Here is a 22096-nt window from a genome sequence, read left to right on the forward strand (position 1 = left end):
AAAAATAAGACCAGTGCTAGATTTTAATTTTTAAAATTTTGTTCATGTAATCTATCACTTTCAACTTGAATGAGTACTATTATCTAATAGGCTGCTTTCTACTTTTTGTCTTCGATACAATACATAGATTGGACCCCAGTAAAATTCCGACTGACAGCTTACCAAAACTACTGACAAGATACTGCAAGACTACTGACAGGGCAAATTTGGGGTAAACAAGTCTGGGATTTAAAAGGGACTCTTTTTGTTTTTTATGTAGCACAATTTAAAAAACACAAAAACGATCAAAGTAAGTAATACAGCGCAAGGAGATACAGAAAACCAACAGGCTTATTTGAAGATGGTTTATGCTGAAGAATTCTGAGGTAGCCGTCATCCTTCATTATTCCATCCACTTTGTGCAATGAACCAGTTCCACTTGCAGCAAAACAGCCCCAGAGCATGATGATCCTACCACCACCACCAGCTGGTACAGTGTCCCTCTGTACATGGTGGTCATTGTAGCCAAACAACTCCATCTTTGTCTCATTTGACCATACAGCTTTCCTCCAGAAGGCTTTTTACTTTGTCCGTGTGGTCAGCTTCGAACTTTAAGCTTGAAGGTGTCAGTTTTGGAGCAGGGGGTTATTTCTGAGATAGCAGCGTCTTAGTCCATGGTGATCTGAACTGTAGACTGATCCATGGTGGTTCCCGGGTTGTTCCTGACCATCCAAACCAATTTCCTTTCAGCGCTTGGGTTTTCTTGAAGCAAAGTGACTACACCTCACAATAACTTGGATACAATTGTTTGAACTGATCTTGGAATTTGCACTTGTTTAGAAACGGCTCTAAGAGACGTTCCGGAGCTGTGTACATCTGCGATCCTGTTTCTCAGATCTGCACTGAGCTCCTTGGACTTTCCCATTTTTACTCTGTGTTGGTCAATCCAATGAGTGCTGTAAACAAACCCTTTTTATGAAGGCACAGAGAAGCGACCAGCTGTAATCAATCATGATCACTAACAGGAAGTGAAGAGACCTCGGCCTTGGCAAGATGAGAGACATTTTGGAAATTTCAGCACCTTGGAATTGATCAAAGTGAGCGTATGTAAATTTTTGACTGTGTTGATTTCAGAAAACCCAAAGGAAATTAAAACTTGTAAACTGATATATATATATATATATATATATATATATATATATATATATATATATATATATATAATATATATATATATATATATATATATATTTTTTTTTAAATTAAAGATGTATGCTGTACATTCTGTCACAGAAAAAGAACAGTTCAAATAAATTACTGAAAGCCCAAATATTGCCATGACATTCATGTCACTGGATGTAAATTTCTGACCACAACTGTACATACATACAAACAACCCCGATTCCAAAAAAGTTGGGACAAAGTACAAATTGTAAATAAAAACGGAATGCAATGATGTGGAAGTTTCAAAATTCCATATTTTATTCAGAATAGAACATAGATGACATATCAAATGTTTAAACTGAGAAAATGTATCATTTAAAGAGAAAAATTAGGTGATTTTAAATTTCATGACAACAACACATCTCAAAAAAGTTGGGACAAGGCCATGTTTCCCACTGTGAGACATCCCCTTTTCTCTTTACAACAGTCTGTAAACATCTGGGGACTGAGGAGACAAGTTGCTCAAGTTTAGGGATAGGAATGTTAACCCATTCTTGTCTAATGTAGGATTCTAGTTGCTCAACTGTCTTAGGTCTTTTTTGTCGTATCTTCCGTTTTATGATGCGCCAAATGTTTTCTATGGGTGAAAGATCTGGACTGCAGGCTGGCCAGTTCAGTACCCGGACCCTTCTTCTACGCAGCCATGATGCTGTAATTGATGCAGTATGTGGTTTGGCATTGTCATGTTGGAAAATGCAAGGTCTTCCCTGAAAGAGACCTCGTCTGGATGGGAGCATATGTTGCTCTAGAACCTGGATATACCTTTCATCATTGATGGCGTCTTTCCAGATGTGTAAGCTGCCCATGCCACACGCACTAATGCAACCCCATACCATCAGACATGCAGGCTTCTGAACTGAGCGCTGATAACTTGGGTCGTCCTTCTCCTCTTTAGTCCGAATGACACGGCGTCCCTGATTTCCATAAAGAACTTCAATTTTTTTTTTTAAAGATATTTTGGGGGGCTTTTTTCACCTTTTTATTATTGGATAGGACAGTGTAGAGACAGGAAATGAGCGGGAGAGACGGTGAGGGATCGGGAAATGACCTTGGGCCGGAATCGAACCCAGGTCCCCGGATTTATGGTATGGTGCCTTATACACCTGAGCCACGACGCCCCCAAGAACTCCAAATTTTGATTCGTCTGACCACAGAACAGTTTTCCACTTTGCCACAGTCCATTTTAAATGAGCCTTGGCCCAGAGAAGACGTCTGCGCTTCTGGATCATGTTTAGATACGGCTTCTTCTTTGAACTATAGAGTTTTAGCTGGCAACGGCGGATGGCACGGTGAATTGTGTTCACAGATAATGTTCTCTGGAAATATTCCTGAGCCCATTTTGTGATTTCCAATACAGAAGCATGCCTGTATGTGATGCAGTGCCGTCTAAGGGCCCGAAGATCACGGGCACCCGGTATGGTTTTCCGGCCTTGACCCTTACGCACAGAGATTCTTCCAGATTCTCTGAATCTTTTGATGATATTATGCACTGTAGATGATGATATGTTCAAACTCTTTGCAATTTTACACTGTCGAACTCCTTTCTGATATTGCTCCACTATTTGTCGGCGCAGAATTAGGGGGATTGGTGATCCTCTTCCCATCTTTACTTCTGAGAGCCGCTGCCACTCCAAGATGCTTTTTTTTATACCCAGTCATGTTAATGACCTATTGCCAGTTGACCTAATGAGTTGCAATTTGGTCCTCCAGCTGTTCCTTTTTTGCCCCTGTCCCAACTTTTTTGAGATGTGTTGCTGTCATGAAATTTCAAATGAGCCAGTATTTGGCATGAAATTTCAAAATGTCTCACTTTTGACATTTGATATGTTGTCTATGTTCTATTGTGAATACAATATCGGTTTTTGAGATTTGTAAATTATTGCATTCCGTTTTTATTTACAATTTGTACTTTGTCCCAACTTTTTTGGAATCGGGGTTGTAGCTCTTCAGTTGCTCAGGAACGTTCCCTTTCCTCGAATGAATCTCATAAATAAAAACACACATTTGGAAAATGTTAATATCATAAATGGTTGGTTTGGGTTTGGTACCTCGTAGTTAAACAACACAAGTTTAATTGACGGAACAGAAATTTCCTCATTTCTAAAGTATACGTGCTCCACCTATACAACCCCCCACCAAAACAAACAAACAAAAAAAACCCAATACTTGGTAGAGGCACCTTCGGCAGCAACTACAGCTTAACTATCTGTTTGGCGAGCTCTCCATAAGGTTGGAATATGAATTTCCTCCCCCAAAAATTGCATATTTCTTCAGGTTCTTCTCTAAAATCTTCCTGTACTTCTCAAGACTGAGGAGAGGATGCCAAGTTCCCCAGTCCCTGAAGATGAGAAACAACATTTATGCTTCCACCACCATGCTTCACAATTGGAAGTCACGGTCTTTAAGTGCAAAACAAGTCACTCCAAATGTGCTGTATCAGATGTATTTATTATAATAATAATAATAATAATACAGTGCTGTTGAATTCTTGATCCTTGTAACCCTGACAGCCATCCTAGGATTATAGTAATGCACTTGTTCTAATACGCAGCACGTTGATGTAGTGGTTCGCACTGTCGCCTCACAGCAAGAAGGTCCAGGTTCGAGCCCAGTGGCCAACAGAGTCCTTTCTGTGCGGAGTTTGCATGTTCTCCCCGTGTCTGTGTGGGTTTCCTCCGGGTGCTCCGGTTTCCCCCACAGTCCAAAGACATGCAGGTTAGGTTAACTGGTGGCTCTAAATTGACCGTAGGTGTGAACTCTCGATGTGTCAGCCCTGCAATGACCTGGTGACTTGTCCAGGGTGTACGCCACCTCTCGCCCATAGTCAGCTGGGATAGGCTCCAGCTTGTTCGTGACCCTGCACAGGACAAGCGGTTACGGATAATGGATGGATGGATGGATGGACTTGTTCTTATATGTGATTGTTTCTATCGTAACAACTTTACACAGGGCCATGTACGCCGGCCATGTACGCCAGACATTCAACAAAAATGAATGTGTTCTTGTTGATGTGGTGAAATATTGGAATATAATCTACTAGTCTGGGCTGGTAAAAGTCATTTGATTCTTCGAGTACCAGGAATCTTTGGAGCAAAGTGTCTTCAGAAATTACCTTTTGGAACGACTTTGCTAATGGCCGACATGGGCGTTTCCCACTTCTAAAGTACTCTGGCTACACTTTGTTGCTTCAAGACAAACCGTAGCATCTTTTTTTTTTTTTTTTTTTCCAATTTGATGATATTCCTCCTTGTGAATCATACCATAAAACAGGAAGAACAGAGACTCTGGCTATTTAAAGTGATCATATATTCAAAAATGATGCCATTGGGAGCAAGTACTGCATGTTTGATTTGGGCGTGTATTTCTGGAGGCGCTTACTCGTTAGCTACGCGCTTTGCTGTTTGAATTTGAAACATGGGGAATTTTTTTTTTTTTTTAACATCACTTTAAAAATTTATTTTGTAAACAACTCCTCTCAACCTTTTGTATTGCTTTCAATTGCCTCATAGTTGCGCGCCCTCCCTCCCTCTCTCTCTCTGTCTGTCTGATCTGTGTTTCATGCTGACACGCTGCGGTCAAGGGTAAATGTTAATTCTGGTGGCTTAGACAGCTAATCCAGCTTTGTAGCTGGATTGTAGCTCTTGTTATCTGCGCTCATGGACAGAGTTTCTAGATTTATCCCTGTCAGTCTCAATTAAAATATCTTTTTTTTTTTCCCCTCTCAGACGATTAAAACAACGCCACAAACCTTTTGTCACTAATACAAGCCACAGGGTTCAGCAGTGACTCATTATTCCAGGAGTTGAATTATGAACTGCTATTTTGGCTAATTGTATTTCTCAAACTCCTCATTCTTGCCTGAAAATAGTAGAAACAAGATCAACCGCGAGCGACTGCTCGCTTACGTACACTACCGTTCAAAAGTTTGGGGTCACTTTGAAATGTCCTTATTTTTGAAAGAAAAGCTCTGTTCTTTTCAATGAAGATCACTTTAAACTAATCAGAAATCCACTCTTTACATTGCTAATGTGGTAAATGACTATTCTAGCTGGTTTTTGGTGCAATATCTCCATAGGTGTATAGAGGCCCATTTCCAGCAACTCTCACTCCAGTGTTCTAATGGTACAATGTGTTTGCTCATTGCCTCAGAAGGCTAATGGATGATTAGAAAACCCTTGTACAATCATGTTAGCACAGCTGAAAACAGTTGAGCTCTTTAGAGAAGCTATAAAACTGACCTTCCTTTGAGCAGATTGAGTTTCTGGAGCATCACATTTGTGGGGTCGATTAAATGCTCAAAATGGCCAGAAATATGTCTTGACTATATTTTCTATTCGTTTTACAACTTATGGTGGTAAATAAAAGTGTGACTTTTCATGGAAAACACAAAATTGTCTGGGTGACCCCAAACTTTTGAACGGTAGTGTACACCCCGGCTCTTGCTTATATTCAGAACGCAAGCAATCAAAGGAATAGGACACTTATTATGAATGTTGACTTCAACAAATAATTAATTAACCCTGAAACAAGTAAGTAAAGAGCCATGTTCTGCCCAGGGATTTCAAATAGCATCCTGGTAAACTGTCGTTTTGAAATTGCATTTTGCTTCTTGAAATAGCGTCAAAATCCACTCTATATGTTTCATAAATACTTTCAGTCGGTAAACATGAAGTCGATGTGCGACAGACCTGAAAATGGTACACACGGTATAGAACCCCAAGCTGAAGCTCGGTACCAAATATCAAGCAGTTGTGATTTGTAGTTGCTGGGAAAAGTGTGATGAAAATTTTGTAAATCCACGTTATATGTTTTGTAAATACACTGTCGATAAACAGGAAGTCGATGTGCGACAGACCTGAAAATGGTACACACGGTATAGAACCCCAAGCTGAAGCTCGGTACCAGATCTCAAGCAGTTGTGATTTGTAGTTGCTGAGAAAAGTGTGATGGAAAATTTTGTAAATCCACGCTATATGTTTTGTAAATACATTCAGTCGGTAAACAGGAAGTCGATGTGTGACAGACCTGAAAATGGTACACACGGTATAGAACCCCAAGCTGAAGCTCGGTACCAAATATCAAGCAGTCGTGATTTGTAGTTGCTGAGAAAAGTGTGATGGAAAATTTTGTAAATCCATGTTATATGTTTTGTAAATACATTGTCTGTAAACAGGAAGTTGATGTGCGACAGACCTGAAAATGGTACACACGGTATAGAACCCCAAGCTGAAGTTTGGTACCAAGTGGCTATGATTTGTGGTTGCTGAGAAAAAGGATGTTTCGGACAGACAGAGGTAAACCGGTATTTAACCCCGCCCTTCCTTCGGAGCGGAGTTCTAACAAATAGTGCAAATGTAGCATATACATATAACCACCATGCTGAGCTTGTCATGTTACTGAGAAACTGAAAGACTTCTGAAGTGTGAAGGAAAACTTTTTACCTCTGGCAGACACTGGAGACGCCTTCCAAAAATATTTTGCATACACAGACCTTCTGGCCAATCAGATTTGAGAATGTCACAGAAAGTCTGGCTAAGGGATGACTATTTGATTTATATTTTAAATTTTTTAAAACGGATTACAAAAAATTGTGATTTGGCATACAATCTCGAAGTGGACAGGATTAATTTTAGTGAAGGTTAATTGAAGTTGTCTTTGTGAGAAAGCAAATGTTTGTATTCTATGAACAAAGCAGAAGGAAGAGAGTGCATATAAATGAAATGTCATTTTCAAGAAATGAAGCGAATTTATCTTGATTTCAATTTTGTCTTGGTATTTAATAAAATATGTCAAGATAATGCATCTATTATAATAATTTCTTGCTAAATCTGCATAGTTGCTGTCAGAATTTTACATACATAGACGTTAATCTCATGACAATATTGCGTTTTCAATTATTTTTTTTAACGCTTCTTTTTCTGTGGCAGAATAATTGTCAAACATAGATCTTTAATAGGGGGGAAAAGCACCCTGAGAATTTGGTGCATGTTTTCATTTGTTTTGGGTTTTCTGAAATCAACCCAGGGTTAAAATTATACACACGCCCACTTAGATTATTAATTCAGTGGTGCTGCAAGTTCCAAAATGTCTTTTAATTTGTCAAGGCCTCTTAACTTCCTGTTAGGGATCATGATTGATTACAGCTCGTAGCTTTCCTTTGCCAACATCGAAAGGGTTTGTTTGACAGCATTCACAGTTTCCAAAAAAGTTGGGGTGCTGTATAAAAAAAACAATGTCATGATTTGCAAATCATGAAAACCCCATATTTTATTGAAAATAGTACAAAGACGACATAGCAAATGTTGAAACTTAGAAATTTTATTGTTTTTTGAAAAAAATATGCTCATTTTGAATTTGATGCCAGCAACACGTTTCAAAAAAGTTGGGACGGGGCGTGTTTACCACTGTGTTGCATCACCTCTACTTTTAACAACATTCTGTAAATGTTCAGGAACAGAGGAGACCAATTGCTGTAGTTTTGAAATAGAAATGTTGTCCCATTCTTGCCTGATACAGGATTTCAGCTGCTCAACAGATCATATTTTGCGCTTCATAATGCACCAAAATGAGAGACAGGTCTGGACTGCAAGCAGGCCAGTTTAGCACCTGGACTCTCTGACTACGGAGCCATGCAATTGTAATACCTGCACAATGCAGTTTGGCATTGTCTTGCTGAAATAAGCAAGGCCTTCCCTGAAAAATATCTTGTCTGGATGGCAGCATGTTGCTCCAAAATCTGTATATATACATCATTTCACATTAAAGGTGCCTTCCCATATGTGCAAGATGGCTTTTAAATTGTGTGCTGATAATAGGCCAGAGGATCCTTTTTAGCTCAGGGGGACGCAGCGTCCATGATTTCCCAAAAGAATTTCAAATTTTGACTCGGTCCATCATAAATGAGCTCAGGTCCAGAGAAAGTAACTGCGTTTCTGGATATTGTTTCTATGTTTGTGGATGCAGTGATGAACTGTGTTCACAGATGATGGGTTTCAGAAGTGTTCCTGAGCCCAAACAGCAATTTCTACTACAGAATTGTGTCCGTTTTTAGTGCCCAAAGATCAAAGTTTTCAGCCTTGTCTCTTGCATACAGAGATTTCTCCAGATTCTCTGAATCTTTTCATGATATTATGTACCATACGGTAGATGATGTGATCCCTAAATTTGCTGCAATTTTACATTGAGGAACGTTATTCTTAAATTGTTGCTATTTGCCCTCAGTCTTTCACAGAGCAGCAAACTCCTCCCCATCTTTATTTCTGAGAGACTCCGCCTCTCTGGGATGCTCTTTTTATGCCCAATCATGTTACTGACCTGTTGCCAATTAACCCAATTAGTTGTTGTTTTTTTTTTTATTACACAACTTTTCCAGTCTTTCATTGCCCCGTCCCAACTTTTCTGAAACGTGTTGATGGCATCAAATTCAAAAAGAGCATGTGTTTTTCAAAAAGCAATAAAATTTCTCAGTTTCAACATTTGATATGTTGTCTTTGTACTATTTTCAATGAAATAGAGTTTCCATGATTTGCAAATTATCACATTCTGTTTGTTGTTTATAGTGTGGAAAGTCCTATTCGCTCAGTGCAGGTCTGAGCATGAGGATCATCGATTTAGACGCTCAGAAATGTCTCTTGGAGCCTTTTCTAAACAAGTGCAGATTTCAAGATCAGTTCAACCAATTGTATATAAGTACAAGCTATTGGGAGGTGTAGCCACTTTGCCAAGCCATTTTGCTGGAAGAAGACCCAAACTGTTCCCCGCAGCTGATAGGAAATTTGTTTGGATGGTCAGGAACAATCCAGGAACCACTGAGGCACAGGCCTGCCATGAACTGGAAGCTGCTGAAACCCTGTCTCCATTCAGTTGAGTTTTCCATCACCATGGACTGAAAGGCCATCATCCAAGAAAGAAGCCCCTGCTCCAAAACTGACACCTTCAAGCTTGACTAAAGTTTGCAGCTGACCACATTGACCAAGAAAAAGGAAGGAAAGTTTTATGGTCAGAGAAGACAAAGATTGAGTTGTTGGTTGACAGTGACCAGAGGTACAGAGGAACGTTGTACCAACTATTAAGCATGGTGGTGGTGGTAACATCATACTCCTCTGGGGCTGTTTTGCTGCCAGTGGAACTGGTCCATCCATCCATCCATTCATTATCTGTAACCGCTTATCCTGTGCAGGGTCGCAGGCAAGCTGGAGCCTATCCCAGCTGACTATAGGAGAGAGAGGCGGGGTACACCCTGGACAATTCGCCAGGTCATCGTGGGGCTGACACATGGAGACAACCAACCATTTGTGCTCTCATTCACACCTGCGGTCAATTTAGAGCTGCCAATTAGCCTAACCTGCATGTCTTTGGACTGTGGGGGAAACCGGAGCACCCGGATGAAACCCATGCAGACACGGGGAGAACATGCAAACTCCACACAGAAAGGCCCCCGTTGGCCCATGGGCTTGAACCCAGAACCTTCTTGCTGTGAGGCGACAGTGCTAACCACTACACCACTGTGCTGCCCCAGTGGAACTGGGTGCATTGTACAAAGTGGATGGAATGATGGAGAACTACCTCAGAATTCTTCTGCATAACTTCAAACCATCAGAAACTTGGACACAATTGGGTGTTCCAACAGCACAATGATCCCAAGAACACCTCAAAGCTGGTTGTGGAGGATAAAGCAGGCTAATATTAAGCTTAGCCTCATTCCTGTTGAAAACACATGGACTTTGCTTTAAAGTCATGTCCATGCCAAGAAACACACAAATTTGTTCAAACTCTACCGATCCTGCCAAGAAGAGGGGTCAAATATCCAATCAGAATTCTGACAGACGCTTGCTGATGGCTACCAAAAGCGTCTGATCAAAGTGAACCTTGCTAAGGGGTATTTAACCAAAGATTAGCTGTACTCTATGTATAATTTTGACCCTGTGATGATTTCATAAATAAATAGGACACCAAATATTGCCACCACACAAAAAGAACGCGTCAAAGAAATCCTCGAAAAGTGAATATCGCCATGACGTTCATGTCCGTGTATGCAAACTTCTGACCGCAGGTGTACATGTGACTGAGTTTTATGTTTTTAACTGAGTTACTGAGTGTATTTTTGGATCAGGCCTTAACGCTGACCTGGACTGAGTTATTACCACTTTATTAGCAGCTAATATGTGTGGATTAAACCTTCACAGTGCCATGATCCTATGTTCTGTCTTCACCTGTTATGGATAATAATGTGACGTGGGTGTGTGTGGGGGACAGATATCTAATAAATCTCCCTCCAGCTACCCTCCGTTACATTTTGCACCATGTCTGACGCAGAGCAAGAACAGGAGTGAGTTCCTCGACTGCGCCTTTTTTAAATCAAGCATTTGTAACCAGACCAAACACTGAGACTAACTTTTTTTTTTCTTTTGTTCATTCTAGGAAGCAAGTGGAAGGTGAGATTGTGTTATAAGTGTTTAATTCTGAGTGTTGAAGTGCAGACCGAAAGCCTCTTTCTTGCTGTTTGTCCACATAGATGAGGAGGACGGACACGTAGAGCGAGATGGAGGTAAGAGTGCATTTGTGTGTGAACTTCAAAATGAAGCTATTTCAGGAAATCATTTCTCAACCAGTTCAGTGTTTCTACAGTAAATGCACACGTGTTCATATTTGAACCATTGGCTCAGTCGTGCTTCGTGGATCACTTGTGTCCTTCACTAGCTTTAGCTGTAATGTTCAAAACTACGGTTCAGAGTTGTTACACATGCCGTGAGGATACAGTTAGGTCCATAAATATTTGGACAGACAACATTTTTCTAATTTTGGTTCTGTACATACAGTAGGGCAAAAAAGTATTTAGTCAGTCACCAATTGTGCAAGTTCTCCCACTTAAAAAGATGAGAGAGGCCTGTAATTTTCATCATAGGTATACCTCAACTATGAGAGACAAAATGAGAAAAAAAATCCAGAAAATCACATTGTCTGTCTGATTTTTAAAGAATTTATTTGCAAATTATGGTGGAAAATAAGTATTTGGTCAATAACAAAAGTTCATCTCAATACTTTGTTATATACCCTTTGTTGGCAATGACAGAGGTCAAACGTTTTCTGTAAGTCTTCACAAGGTTTTCACCCACTGTTGCTGGTATTTTGGCCCATTCCTCCATGCAGATCTCCTCTAGAGCAGTGATGTTTTGGGGCTGTTGCTGGGCAACATGGACTTTCAACTCCCTCCAAAGATTTTCTATGGGGTTGAGATCTGGAGACTGGCTGGGCCACTCCAGGACCTTGAAATGCTTCTTATGAAGCCACTCCTTCGTTGCCCGGGCGGTGTGTTTGGGATCATTGTCATGCTGAAAGACCCAGCCACGTTTCATCTTCAATGCCCTTGCTGATGGAAGGAGGTTTTCACTCAAAATCTCACGATACATGGCCCCATTCATTCTTTCCTTTACACGGATCAGTCGTCCTGGTCCCTTTGCAGAAAAACAGCCCCAAAGCATGATGTTTCCACCCCCATGCTTCACAGTAGGTATGGTGTTCTTTGGATGCAACTCAGCATTCTTTCTCCTCCAAACACAAGTTGAGTTTTTACCAAAAAGTTCTATTTTGGTTTCATCTGACCATATGACATTCTCCCAATCTTCTTCTGAATCATCCAAATGCTCTCTAGCAAACTTCAGACGGGCCTGGACATGTACTGGCTTAAGCAGGGGGACACGTCTGGCACTGCAGGATTTGAGTCCCTGGCGGCGTAGTGTGTTACTGATGGTAGCCTTTGTTACTTTGGTCCCAGCTCTCTGCAGGTCATTCACTAGGTCCCCCCGTGTGGTTCTGGGATTTTTGTTCACCGTTCTTGTGATCATTTTGACCCCACGGGGTGAGATCTTGCGTGGAGCCCCAGATCGAGGGAGATTATCAGTGGTCTTGTATGTCTTCCATTTTCTAATAATTGCTCCCACAGTTGATTTCTTCACACCAAGCTGCTTACCTATTGCAGATTCAGTCTTCCCAGCCTGGTGCAGGTCTACAATTTTGTTTCTGGCGTCCTTTGACAGCTCTTTGGTCTTGGCCATAGTGGAGTTTGGAGTGTGACTGTTTGAGGTTGTGGACAGGTGTCTTTTATACTGATAACGAGTTCAAACAGGTGCCATTAATACAGGTAACGAGTGGAGGACAGAGGAGCCTCTTAAAGAAGTTGTTACAGGTCTGTGAGAGCCAGAAATCTTGCTTGTTTGTAGGTGACCAAATACTTATTTTACCGAGGAATTTACCAATTAATTCATTAAAAATCCTACAATGTGATTTCCTGGATTCTTTCCCCCCATTCTGTCTCTCATAGTTGAAGTGTACCTATGATGAAAATTACAGGCCTCTCTCATCTTTTTAAGTGGGAGAACTTGCACAATTGGTGGCTGACTAAATACTTTTTTGCCCCACTGTAACCACAATGAATTTTGAACAAAACAATTCAGATGCAGTTGAAGTTCAGACTTTCAGCTTTCATTCAGTGGGTTGAACAAAATGATTGCATAAAAATGTGAGGAACTAAAGCATTTTTTAAACACAATCCCTTCATTTCAGGGGTTCAAAAGTAATTGGACAAATTAAATAATTGTAAATAAAATGTTCATTTCTAATACTTGGTTGAAAACCCTTTGTTGGCAATGACTGCCTGAAGTCTTGAACTCATGGACATCACCAGACGCTGTGTTTCCTCCTTTTTAATGCTCTGCCAGGCCTTTACTGCAGCGGTTTTCAGTTGCTGTTTGTTTGTGGGCCTTTCTGTCTGAAGTTTAGTCTTTAACAAGTGAAATGCATGCTCAATTGGGTTGAGATCAGGTGACTGACTTGGCCATTCAAGAATATTCCACTCCTGGGTTGCTTTGGCTTTGTTTTGGGTCATTGTCCATCTGTATTATGAAACGCTGACCAATCAGTTTGGCTGCATTTGAGCACACAGTATGTCTCTGAATACCTCAGAATTCATCCGGCTGCTTCTGTCCTGTGTCACATCATCAGTAAACACTAGTGACCCAGTGCCACTGGCAGCCATGCATGCCCAAGCCATCACACTGCCTCCGCCGTGTTTTACAGATGATGTGGTATGCTTTGGATCATGAGCTGTACCACGCCTTCGCCATACTTTTTTCTTTCCATCATTCTGGTAGAGGTTGATCTTGGTTTCATCTGTCCAAAGAATGTTCTTCCATAACTGTGCTGGCTTTTTTAGATGTTTTTTAGCAAAGTCCAATCTAGCCTTTTTATTCTTGAGGCTTATGAGTGTCTTGCACCATGCAGTGAACCCTCTGTATTTACTTTCATGCAGTCTTCTCTTTATGGTAGATTTGGATATTGATACGCCTACCTCCTGGAGAGTGTTGTTCACTTGGTTGGCTGTTGTGAAGGGGTTTCTCTTCACCATGGAAATTATTCTGCAATCATCCACCACTGTTGTCTTCTGTGGGCGTCCATGTCTTTTTGCATTGATGAGTTCACCAGTGCTTTCTTTCTTTCTCAGGATGTACCAAACTGTAGATTTTGCCACTCCTAATATTGTAGGAATTTCTCGGATGGTTTTTTTCTGTTTTCGCAGCTTAAGGATGGCTTGTTTCACCTGCATGGAGAGCTCCTTTGACCGCATGTTTTCTTCACAGTAAAATCTTCCAAATGCAAGCACCACACCTCAAATCAACTCCAGGCCTTTTATCTGCTTAATTGAGAATGACATAACGAAGGAATTGCCCACACCAGCCCATGAAATAGCCTTTGAGTAAATTGTCCAATTACTTTTGGTCCCTTTAAAAACAGGGTGGCACATGTTAAGGAGCTGAAACTCCTAAACCCTTCATCCAATTTTAATGTGGATACCTTCAAATAAAAGCTGAAAGTCTGGACTTTATGTCCATGTCCATTATATAACTATAACTTGAATAGGTTTCAGTAAACAGGTAAAAAAACAAAATTTGTGTCAGTGTCCAAATATATATGGACCTAACTGTATACTGCTGAATTTCAGACGTAACTCCAGATTTGAGTGCTATCGCGCGAGTTATGCACTTGAGACGGAACTTGTCGTAAACAGAGGCACATCTCATTTCTACGAAATTTCAAACTTGAATGTCGGAGCAGAAGTCCAGCACCACTGCCTGGCAGCTCGATGGACCCACTATATACAGTGTCTTGTTCGAATGTATGTTTTTGGAGTTGTATATCAACTCAAATTTCATCATTTTAATTTTTATTACTTTAAATATGCAAACGTGACACTACTAATTGATGAATAATATCATTCAAGAAAAACAACATCGCAAGACAGGATCTGTACCATCAACTCTGAGACACTGTTTATCCTGACGACTGATTTAAAAATAATAATAATAAATAAAGAATTAACCTGAGGTGAGCTGTAAGCATAGCACACGAGTGCTCTACGAGCTCATCCTTCACGTTTTCTTTTCAGGACGGCAGATGAATGAACAAAAACATCAAACTCGACTGTATTTCTGCAGAGAAAATGCAAAGTATGCTTGCTGACCTGTAGCAGAACAGAAGGGAAAAAAAAGAAAGGAAAAGACGAGTGCAGGAAAGTGTTGGCGTGAAGTATCACATGAAGTTTGGTGCGTCTCCGATGGCGCGTGCCTGAGTAGGACGGCTCGATTCGTGAGCCCTATTCATTCTCTATGGGAAAAGAACGACAGAATGGTTGTGTCAATCCAAAAGCTGTACACTAGACCAGTGGATATGTGGTGAAGTGTTACTGAGCAAAACTCCATTCGTTTGAACAGGGCCAAAAATCAATGGAAGCCTGTGGAGGGAAAAAAGGACGCGTGAAAACCAAGGAAAAGACGAGTTCGGGTCTCAGACGAGGGGATGGTACCGGTATGTGCAGGGACTTGCCCTGAGGCATCATGTGAAGTTTCTTGAAGTTTGGTCACTCGGTTCAAAAATCTGACGGAGAGTGGACGCCTTTTTCCCGAAACTCCATTCATTTTCAATGGGGCCAAAAATGAATGGAAGTGAATGGGTGAAAAAGTGAGGCATGAAAAGAAAGGAAAAAAACAAGTGCGGGTCAGAACCGAATGCGTATATGTGTGTCTTGGGAGTTGGCCTGAGGTATCACATGAGGTTTGGCGCGTCTGCGATGAAGCGTGTCTGAGCAGGACGATTCGATTCGTGAGCCCTATTCATTCTCTATGGGGGAAAAATAAAATAAAATTTCACACCCAACCTCATGAACTTTAACTCACTAGTTAGTGTACAGGAAGCACACTAATGAGCGAGTTAAAATTCATGAGGTTGTGTGTGTAATTAACCATCTGTGTGCAGTATAAGGAAAGAGGCTGTGTTGCATCAAGTGCTATTGTATAAGATGTTGAATAATGAAGGTGGAGCCAAATTTTAGATGGTTTTTCAATCTTGTCGTCATCTTTTTCGTGAACTATCATACATCTCAGTCTTGTTTTATTTTTCATTTTTACAATCTTTCTTGCCTTTTTTTTTTTTACATCATATTACATTTGACAGAAAAGTAAGGAAATCTGATATTTCCTTCTTCAGTCCGCATTTTCTATCCCTGATTTTTTTTTTTTTCCCCATACTTGAAAGCAAGTGCTTGTGTTTAAAGGCAGTGGTCTGGACATCTCAGAAATTTCTAGCAACCTTAACGGGATTAACGACACACAGGTGATTTTACTAACCTGAATGAGACAGGCTTGTAGTACTCGAGTCCGACTCGTGCCCTAATTTTAAGGACTCGTGACTCGACTTGGACTTCAAGCACTGATGACTCGGACTCGTGCATTAACGGCATTCGGACTTGTAAATTGGAGACGAGGACTTGGATTTTTTCTTTATTTTTTGGAACATGACATTTTTAACAAGCACATCTAGACGTGAACACATTACTCCTGTGTTGTCGTCACTCCATCGGCTTCCAGTCCATTGTAGAATTGATTTTAAACTTCTGTTTGTTTTTAATGCCATCAATGGCCTGGCTCCCTCTTACTTGTCTGAGATTTTAACTATTCGTGATCATGGTAGGGCCCTGCGTTCTTCAGGTCAGCTTCTGTTAGAAGTTCCAAGGTCGAGATATAAACAGTGGGGTGATCGTTCTTTTGCTGTCGCTGCTCCCAGACTGTGGAACAACCTGCCCCCCGACATTGCACCACTATTGATCCCGGCCTTTTTAAATCAAAGTTGAAGGCCTACTTTTTTAGATTGGCATACAATCCTGACTAGGGGAGTCTTGTTTTTGAGGGGTGCTTCGTTTCGTCTGTTTTATTTCATGTACTTCTGAAAGGCTTTTGGTAATCTGCAGCACGGCGGCACTTTCTGCAGTTAAAACCTGTGTTTTGGTGTTCTGTTTTGATGTAAAGCACTTTGGGTACCTTTTGGTTATTGTAAAGGGCTATATAAATAAAATTTGATTGATCATAATTTTGCATATTTATATCTACATTAATTTTTATACTAATTTCGTGCCTTGGCGCGTGCATCAGATAGACTCTCGGGCGCCGTAAACAACTCGCACCTGCACAGGATTAAGGTGCAATGAGCGCGCCAATATAAAAACTGTCAAAACATACTTGCGTTGCGAAGTATTGAGTTGCCTTGCTGACACATTACCGAGCCTTATTTCCTTGTTTGGTTTCCTGATTTCCTGTTTCTTGTCTTTGATTCTGCTGACTCGACAGTAGCCTGTTTCACGATTTTTCCTGCCGTTCTGGATCGTTTACGTGTCTTCACTTGAATTAATAAACACACCTTCTGCACTGACATCCGTCTCCCAACCACCTCTGACAGAATACTTCGCGCTCCCTGATAAAGAGAAGCACATTCACCTGTTCATACGTCGTGTTAATGTTAATGGCGCAGAAACAGCCACCATCAAATGGTGCAGTTGGAGTCTCGGACTCAACTCGAAATTTTCTTTAATGACTTGGACTTGAACACTGGGTTGAACTCGGACTGAGAATCCTAGAAAATTGACTTGATGCGTCGGCGTAGTAGTTTTCGATTTGAGACGCAGCTCATGAGAAGAGTCGCCGTGATGATCGTGGAAGGTTTTAAAAAGGCAAGGCAAGTTTATTTATATAGCGCATTTCATACAGAGTGGCAGTTCAATGTGCTTTACAGAGGTAAAAGCAAAACAGTAAACAATAGGAAATAAAATTACATAAAATAAATGGGGAAGAGAGAAAAAAAATAAGAATTAAACAATAGTAGAAATAAAATAATAAAATGAAGTAAAAGTTCAGTAAAAAAAACAGCAGAATAAAATAGAATAAAAGTTAAGTAAAGTTTAAAACATGTAAAGATGATATTTATCAGTTAGCAGAAAGCATCTGAAAACAGCTTGGTCTTTAGTCTAGATTTGAAGCTGCCAACAGCAGGAGCATTTTTGATGTCCTCTGGGAGTTGGTTCCATAGCTGTCAGTGGTGGCTGGTCGTCTTTCAAACGGGAGGCTGGTCGGTTACGATATTTCCAGATTTTAAAAGAAAAAACACATCAATTTTGCCCATACTCTTGCCTCTGATCTGGCTGATTGTTGGCAGGGTCACAAACTGTGAAATAACAGGTTCTTTTGGCCCATTAGCCTACTGTCCAATATACATGATGGTGGTGTTGGGGGGGGTATATTTTAACATTTTATATTTTAAAATTGTGGCATGTTGTTTAAAAATTGATCATTATTGAAAGCAGCTCTTTGTCAGGAACCTCAGCAGTAACAGCAGAGTGTTCTGGAATCGGCACAAGCACTGACCTTGGGGAGCCAAACATAGAGCTGGGTGCCACACATTTCATTCAATGACACTTTCCCTATATTTTACTTATTTTGACTGAGAAATGTTTTATTGACAATTTTGATAACCCTTCACTTTTAATCCAGGTCTGTAGTGTGAAATGTTCTCGGCTGTGTTTTTGTTTAAAAATGTTTTCCAAATTGTAGCAGTGTTTAATTCATATCCAGAGAAATATATATTCCAATATAATATACTCAGCATAAACATTTTAAATAGATTCTATATTTTTGGTCCATCCATGACGTATTACTAAAGTAGCCTATTCACTGTTGTTGATGTGGGTCACTTGCTGTTAGCCAATTCACTTTCTCGTACCAGGAGAGCTGAAAGGAACGAGTATTATTCCCTACCTTTTTCACCAAGTCAATTTGAGGCGTTGGTCTACCCTGCTCTTTAATTTTAATTTTTTCCTCGAAAGGAAGACTGGCAAATGGCTTCGCCAAAATTAAATCAGCAATGCTTGGCATCCATGCGCAGCTTTCTTGCTAGCTGACTAGCCCCCTCAAGTTCAAGTTCAGTCACTCAAACAAAATTTCTGGAACTAAGATAGCAAACTTGACAACACTTTATTTACAATGAAAATATATACAAACTAAAACAGCTGGTAGAAACCATATGTAATGAATGAAATTGAAATGTAAGCCGATCTCTTACAATACACCACAGCACTTGCGAATCCGCATGGGACTGAACTGAGATTCAGCGCTGCCTGTCTATATTTGAAACGAGCTGTCAATCAAAGAAAATATCCGGCTGCTTTCACCAATCACCAGTCTCCTCGCGGAAACTGCCATGTCCCTCCCACTGTGAGGCTGGGAGTCCGGTGGGCGGGCGTTTTCGCAGTATTTGTCCAATAACCGTCTTGCATTTTGAGATTGAAAAGCGCATAGCTCCCAAATGCCATTGAAGTGCACTGAGGCTGGGCTGCATCGCGCTGTCACGAGGGGGAGAAACTCACGCACACATTAGGCGAACTGGGGAAAGTTATAACGGAATGATTTCGCACTGTAGTTGGGTTGAGCACATATATTTCTATGATTCTGGATCTGAAATAGCAATGTTATAAGGTCGGCTATAACATAAGCCTAGCGCAATTCATCCTACACGATGTTCGTCATTTTTAGAGGAGGCTGAGCCTCCCTCGTTGTCTTAGAGCAATCGCCCGTGATAGCTGTACTGCATAGTAGCTCAGAGCCTAATCTAGGGCGCGTAATACGCGTTTTTTTTTTTATCTGTCTGTCGCACATCCACTTTTTGGGCGCGAGAGTGATATCGCGTATCTATTCATTTTGTCGCGCATTTATAAGTAGAGAGCGTGTAGTCGCGTTTTACTGAATCTTGTGCGTATCAATTTGTCAGCACCAGCTAGCAAGCACTGCGGTAAATATAGTGTTGTTTACACACCAATCGGAAAGGACCGAAGTATTCCGAATGGTTTATTTAGCGGGTAAAACAGTTTTTTGAACTATTATATCCAATCGTTGGCGTCGTCTTGCGGTGACGTCGACAAACTACGTTGCCAGATTGGGCGGTTTTAAGTGCATTTTGGCGGGTTTTGAACATATTTAGGCTGGAAAACGTCAGCAGTATCTGGCAACATTGCATGATGTGCGAGTCAGTGTTTATGTAGGCTTAAATTCTGTTACTGAAAGTGTGTTATGTTTACAGTGAAGGACTGTGTGCACTTTTTTTTTTTTTTTTACTTAATACAAGAAATTAATGGATGCCAACATTTTTGCCAAAATGATATTTTATTTTCCATTGTTTAGGCAGCTTCAGCATCATACTGTGAGATTCTGTTCAAATTGGGGTTTTTTTCTTCTATGAAGCCTGAGCCATTTATTTTATTAGTTTATAATTATTGTTTAATTTAGTCTTCAGGAGAGACTGCCTGCACACAGTACTAGTATTAATAGTTTTTTTTCTTACATGAAAGCTGAGGCATTTATATTATATTTTAAGGTAACTTCATGTTGTGCTGTGAGGTTCTCTGCACTTTAACTTTTGAACCAACAGGAGCATTTGGATAAGTAAAGCCTATTTTTCTGCATTTTTGTAGTCCTGGTAATCTTACACATTCTACATGATTGCTAGTTTTTTTTTTTTTGAGTAATTTGTTTAATTTTTCTTGTTGAAAGTTCAATTTAGTATTATGTTAATGATATTCTAAAAGTAAAGATTAATAAAACTGTTCTGTTTATAGATGTACTCTTGCTTATCTTTCTGTCCCCACTAACTGGAACAAATGAGGTATATTTTTACCCATGTTAATATTTTCTGTCCCCTGTTTCTACAACTAGTGAGGGACCTGTCCCCTATTTTCAAATTCCTAGATTAGGCTCTAGTAGCTAAAAGCTGCTTCACCACACTTTGTTTTAACAACAGGTTTTACCAGTAAATTTTGCTGTTTTGATCTGGTAGATCTGATTGGGTTAGGCCGCTGCAACATATCAGAGAGGTAATCGGGCCCTGTACCATTTAGAGATTTGTACACCAGCAGCAATGCTTTAAAGTCAATTCTGTAGCTTACTGGAAGCCAGCGAAGGGACCTTAGAATTGGAGTAATGTGCTCTGTTCTTTTTGTTCGTGTGAGAACCCTCGCTGCTGCATTTTGAACCAGCTGAAGTCGTTTGATGGTCTTTTTTGGCAGGCCTGTGAAAAGGCCATTGCAGTAATCAACCCTACTAGAGACGAAGGCATGTATAAGTTTTTCCAGATCATTTTTTGACACAAGTCCTCTTGGTTTGGAAATGTTTTTTAGGTGATAAAATGCCGATTTAGTGATTGCTTTCATGTGACTGTCAAAGTTTAGCTCGCTGTCAATGAAAACACCAAGATTTTTAACCATATCTTTTGTTTTCATCCCCTTTGTGTCAAGAATAGTGGTAATCCTGAGTCTTTCATCTTTTTTCCCCAAATAGAATTACTTCCAGTGGCGTGCACAGACATTTTGGGGGGGCAAGTGCTCTGGGGGGAAAAAGGGCACTTTTTTGCGCATGTGGAACACCTTATTATAAAAGTCTGAGATTTAACCCTCCTCTTGTGTTCGGGTCGCCACTGACCCGTTTTAGTTTTTAAAGGTGTAAAACAACCACTTAATGTTAATTTATTACATCAAGGCTTTTTGACTTTGCCAGGAATCTCTAGTTGAACAAAATGGAAAAAGAAATTTTTGTTTTCCTAAATCTGAAAATGGTCTAGCAAAAAATATAATACTTGTGTGCGGTTGTTTCTGTATGCGATGGGCTACTTCACGACAAAATAATTACAGCTTGGGCTTAGAGGGCAAACAATACACTTTCACTCGATTCATGTGTTACCTGGCTGGTGGGGCAGGGGAAGAGCTGGCTGACTGACTGCCCGATGTGTTGTCTGCTCTACGACAAGGCCGTGGCTTCCAGGACGCTATGCTGCTGCAACCTCACATTGAATGCACTGAACGCTTGTTCACGTGACAGAGCAAGAGAGACAGAGGTCCGGTGTGTGCGCGGAGGGGGCACACATCGGGACATTATTTTCACACACGCTTTTAATGCCGTGGCTTTTCTAAAAGATCATGTCGACATTGGCCTCAGTAAACTGTAAAAAAAAAAAAATTTCAAAAGGGCACTTTTTTGGGCAGAGGGGCAGGTGCTTGAGCACCACCTCGTGTCTATCTGTGCACGCCACTGATTACTTCTGTTTTATCCGTGTTCAGCTGAAGAAAATTTTGTGACATCCAGTTGTTGATTTGGTCGATACACTGGTAGAGACATTCGAGGGGGGCATAATCATTAGGTGATGGAGCAAAATAAATTTGGGTGTCATCTGCATAGCAGTGATACAAAATTGAGTTGTTCTTGATAATTTGTCCAAGTGGGAGCATATAAAGGTTGAATAGTAATGGTCCAAGGATCGACCCCTGGAGAAAAAAACATGAAAAGAAAAACCATGTGTAACATACAGTGATGCTTGAAAGTTTGTGAACCCTTTAGAATTTTCTATATTTCTGCATAAATATGACCTAAAACATCATCAGATTTCCACACAAGTCCTAAAAGTAGATAAAGAGAACCCAGTTAAACAAATGAGACAAAAATATTATACTCGGTCATTTATTTATTGAGGA

At 40.4% G+C, this 22096-nt stretch overlaps 1 protein-coding gene across 1 annotated transcript in view; it reads left to right on the plus strand.

The window, feature by feature from the left end:
• The window catches only part of LOC132885825 (troponin T, slow skeletal muscle-like), a 31526-nt gene that overhangs the window by 3454 nt on the left and 5976 nt on the right, over nucleotides 1-22096 (plus strand). The window contains exon 3 of the mRNA XM_060920341.1: nucleotides 10624-10637. Coding sequence (XP_060776324.1) covers nucleotides 10624-10637 — 14 coding nt within the window. The remainder of the gene's footprint in view (nucleotides 1-10623; nucleotides 10638-22096) is intronic.

The sequence above is a fragment of the Neoarius graeffei genome, chromosome 5 (genome assembly GCF_027579695.1).
Source record: "Neoarius graeffei isolate fNeoGra1 chromosome 5, fNeoGra1.pri, whole genome shotgun sequence".
Classification (NCBI taxonomy): Eukaryota; Metazoa; Chordata; class Actinopteri; order Siluriformes; family Ariidae; genus Neoarius; species Neoarius graeffei.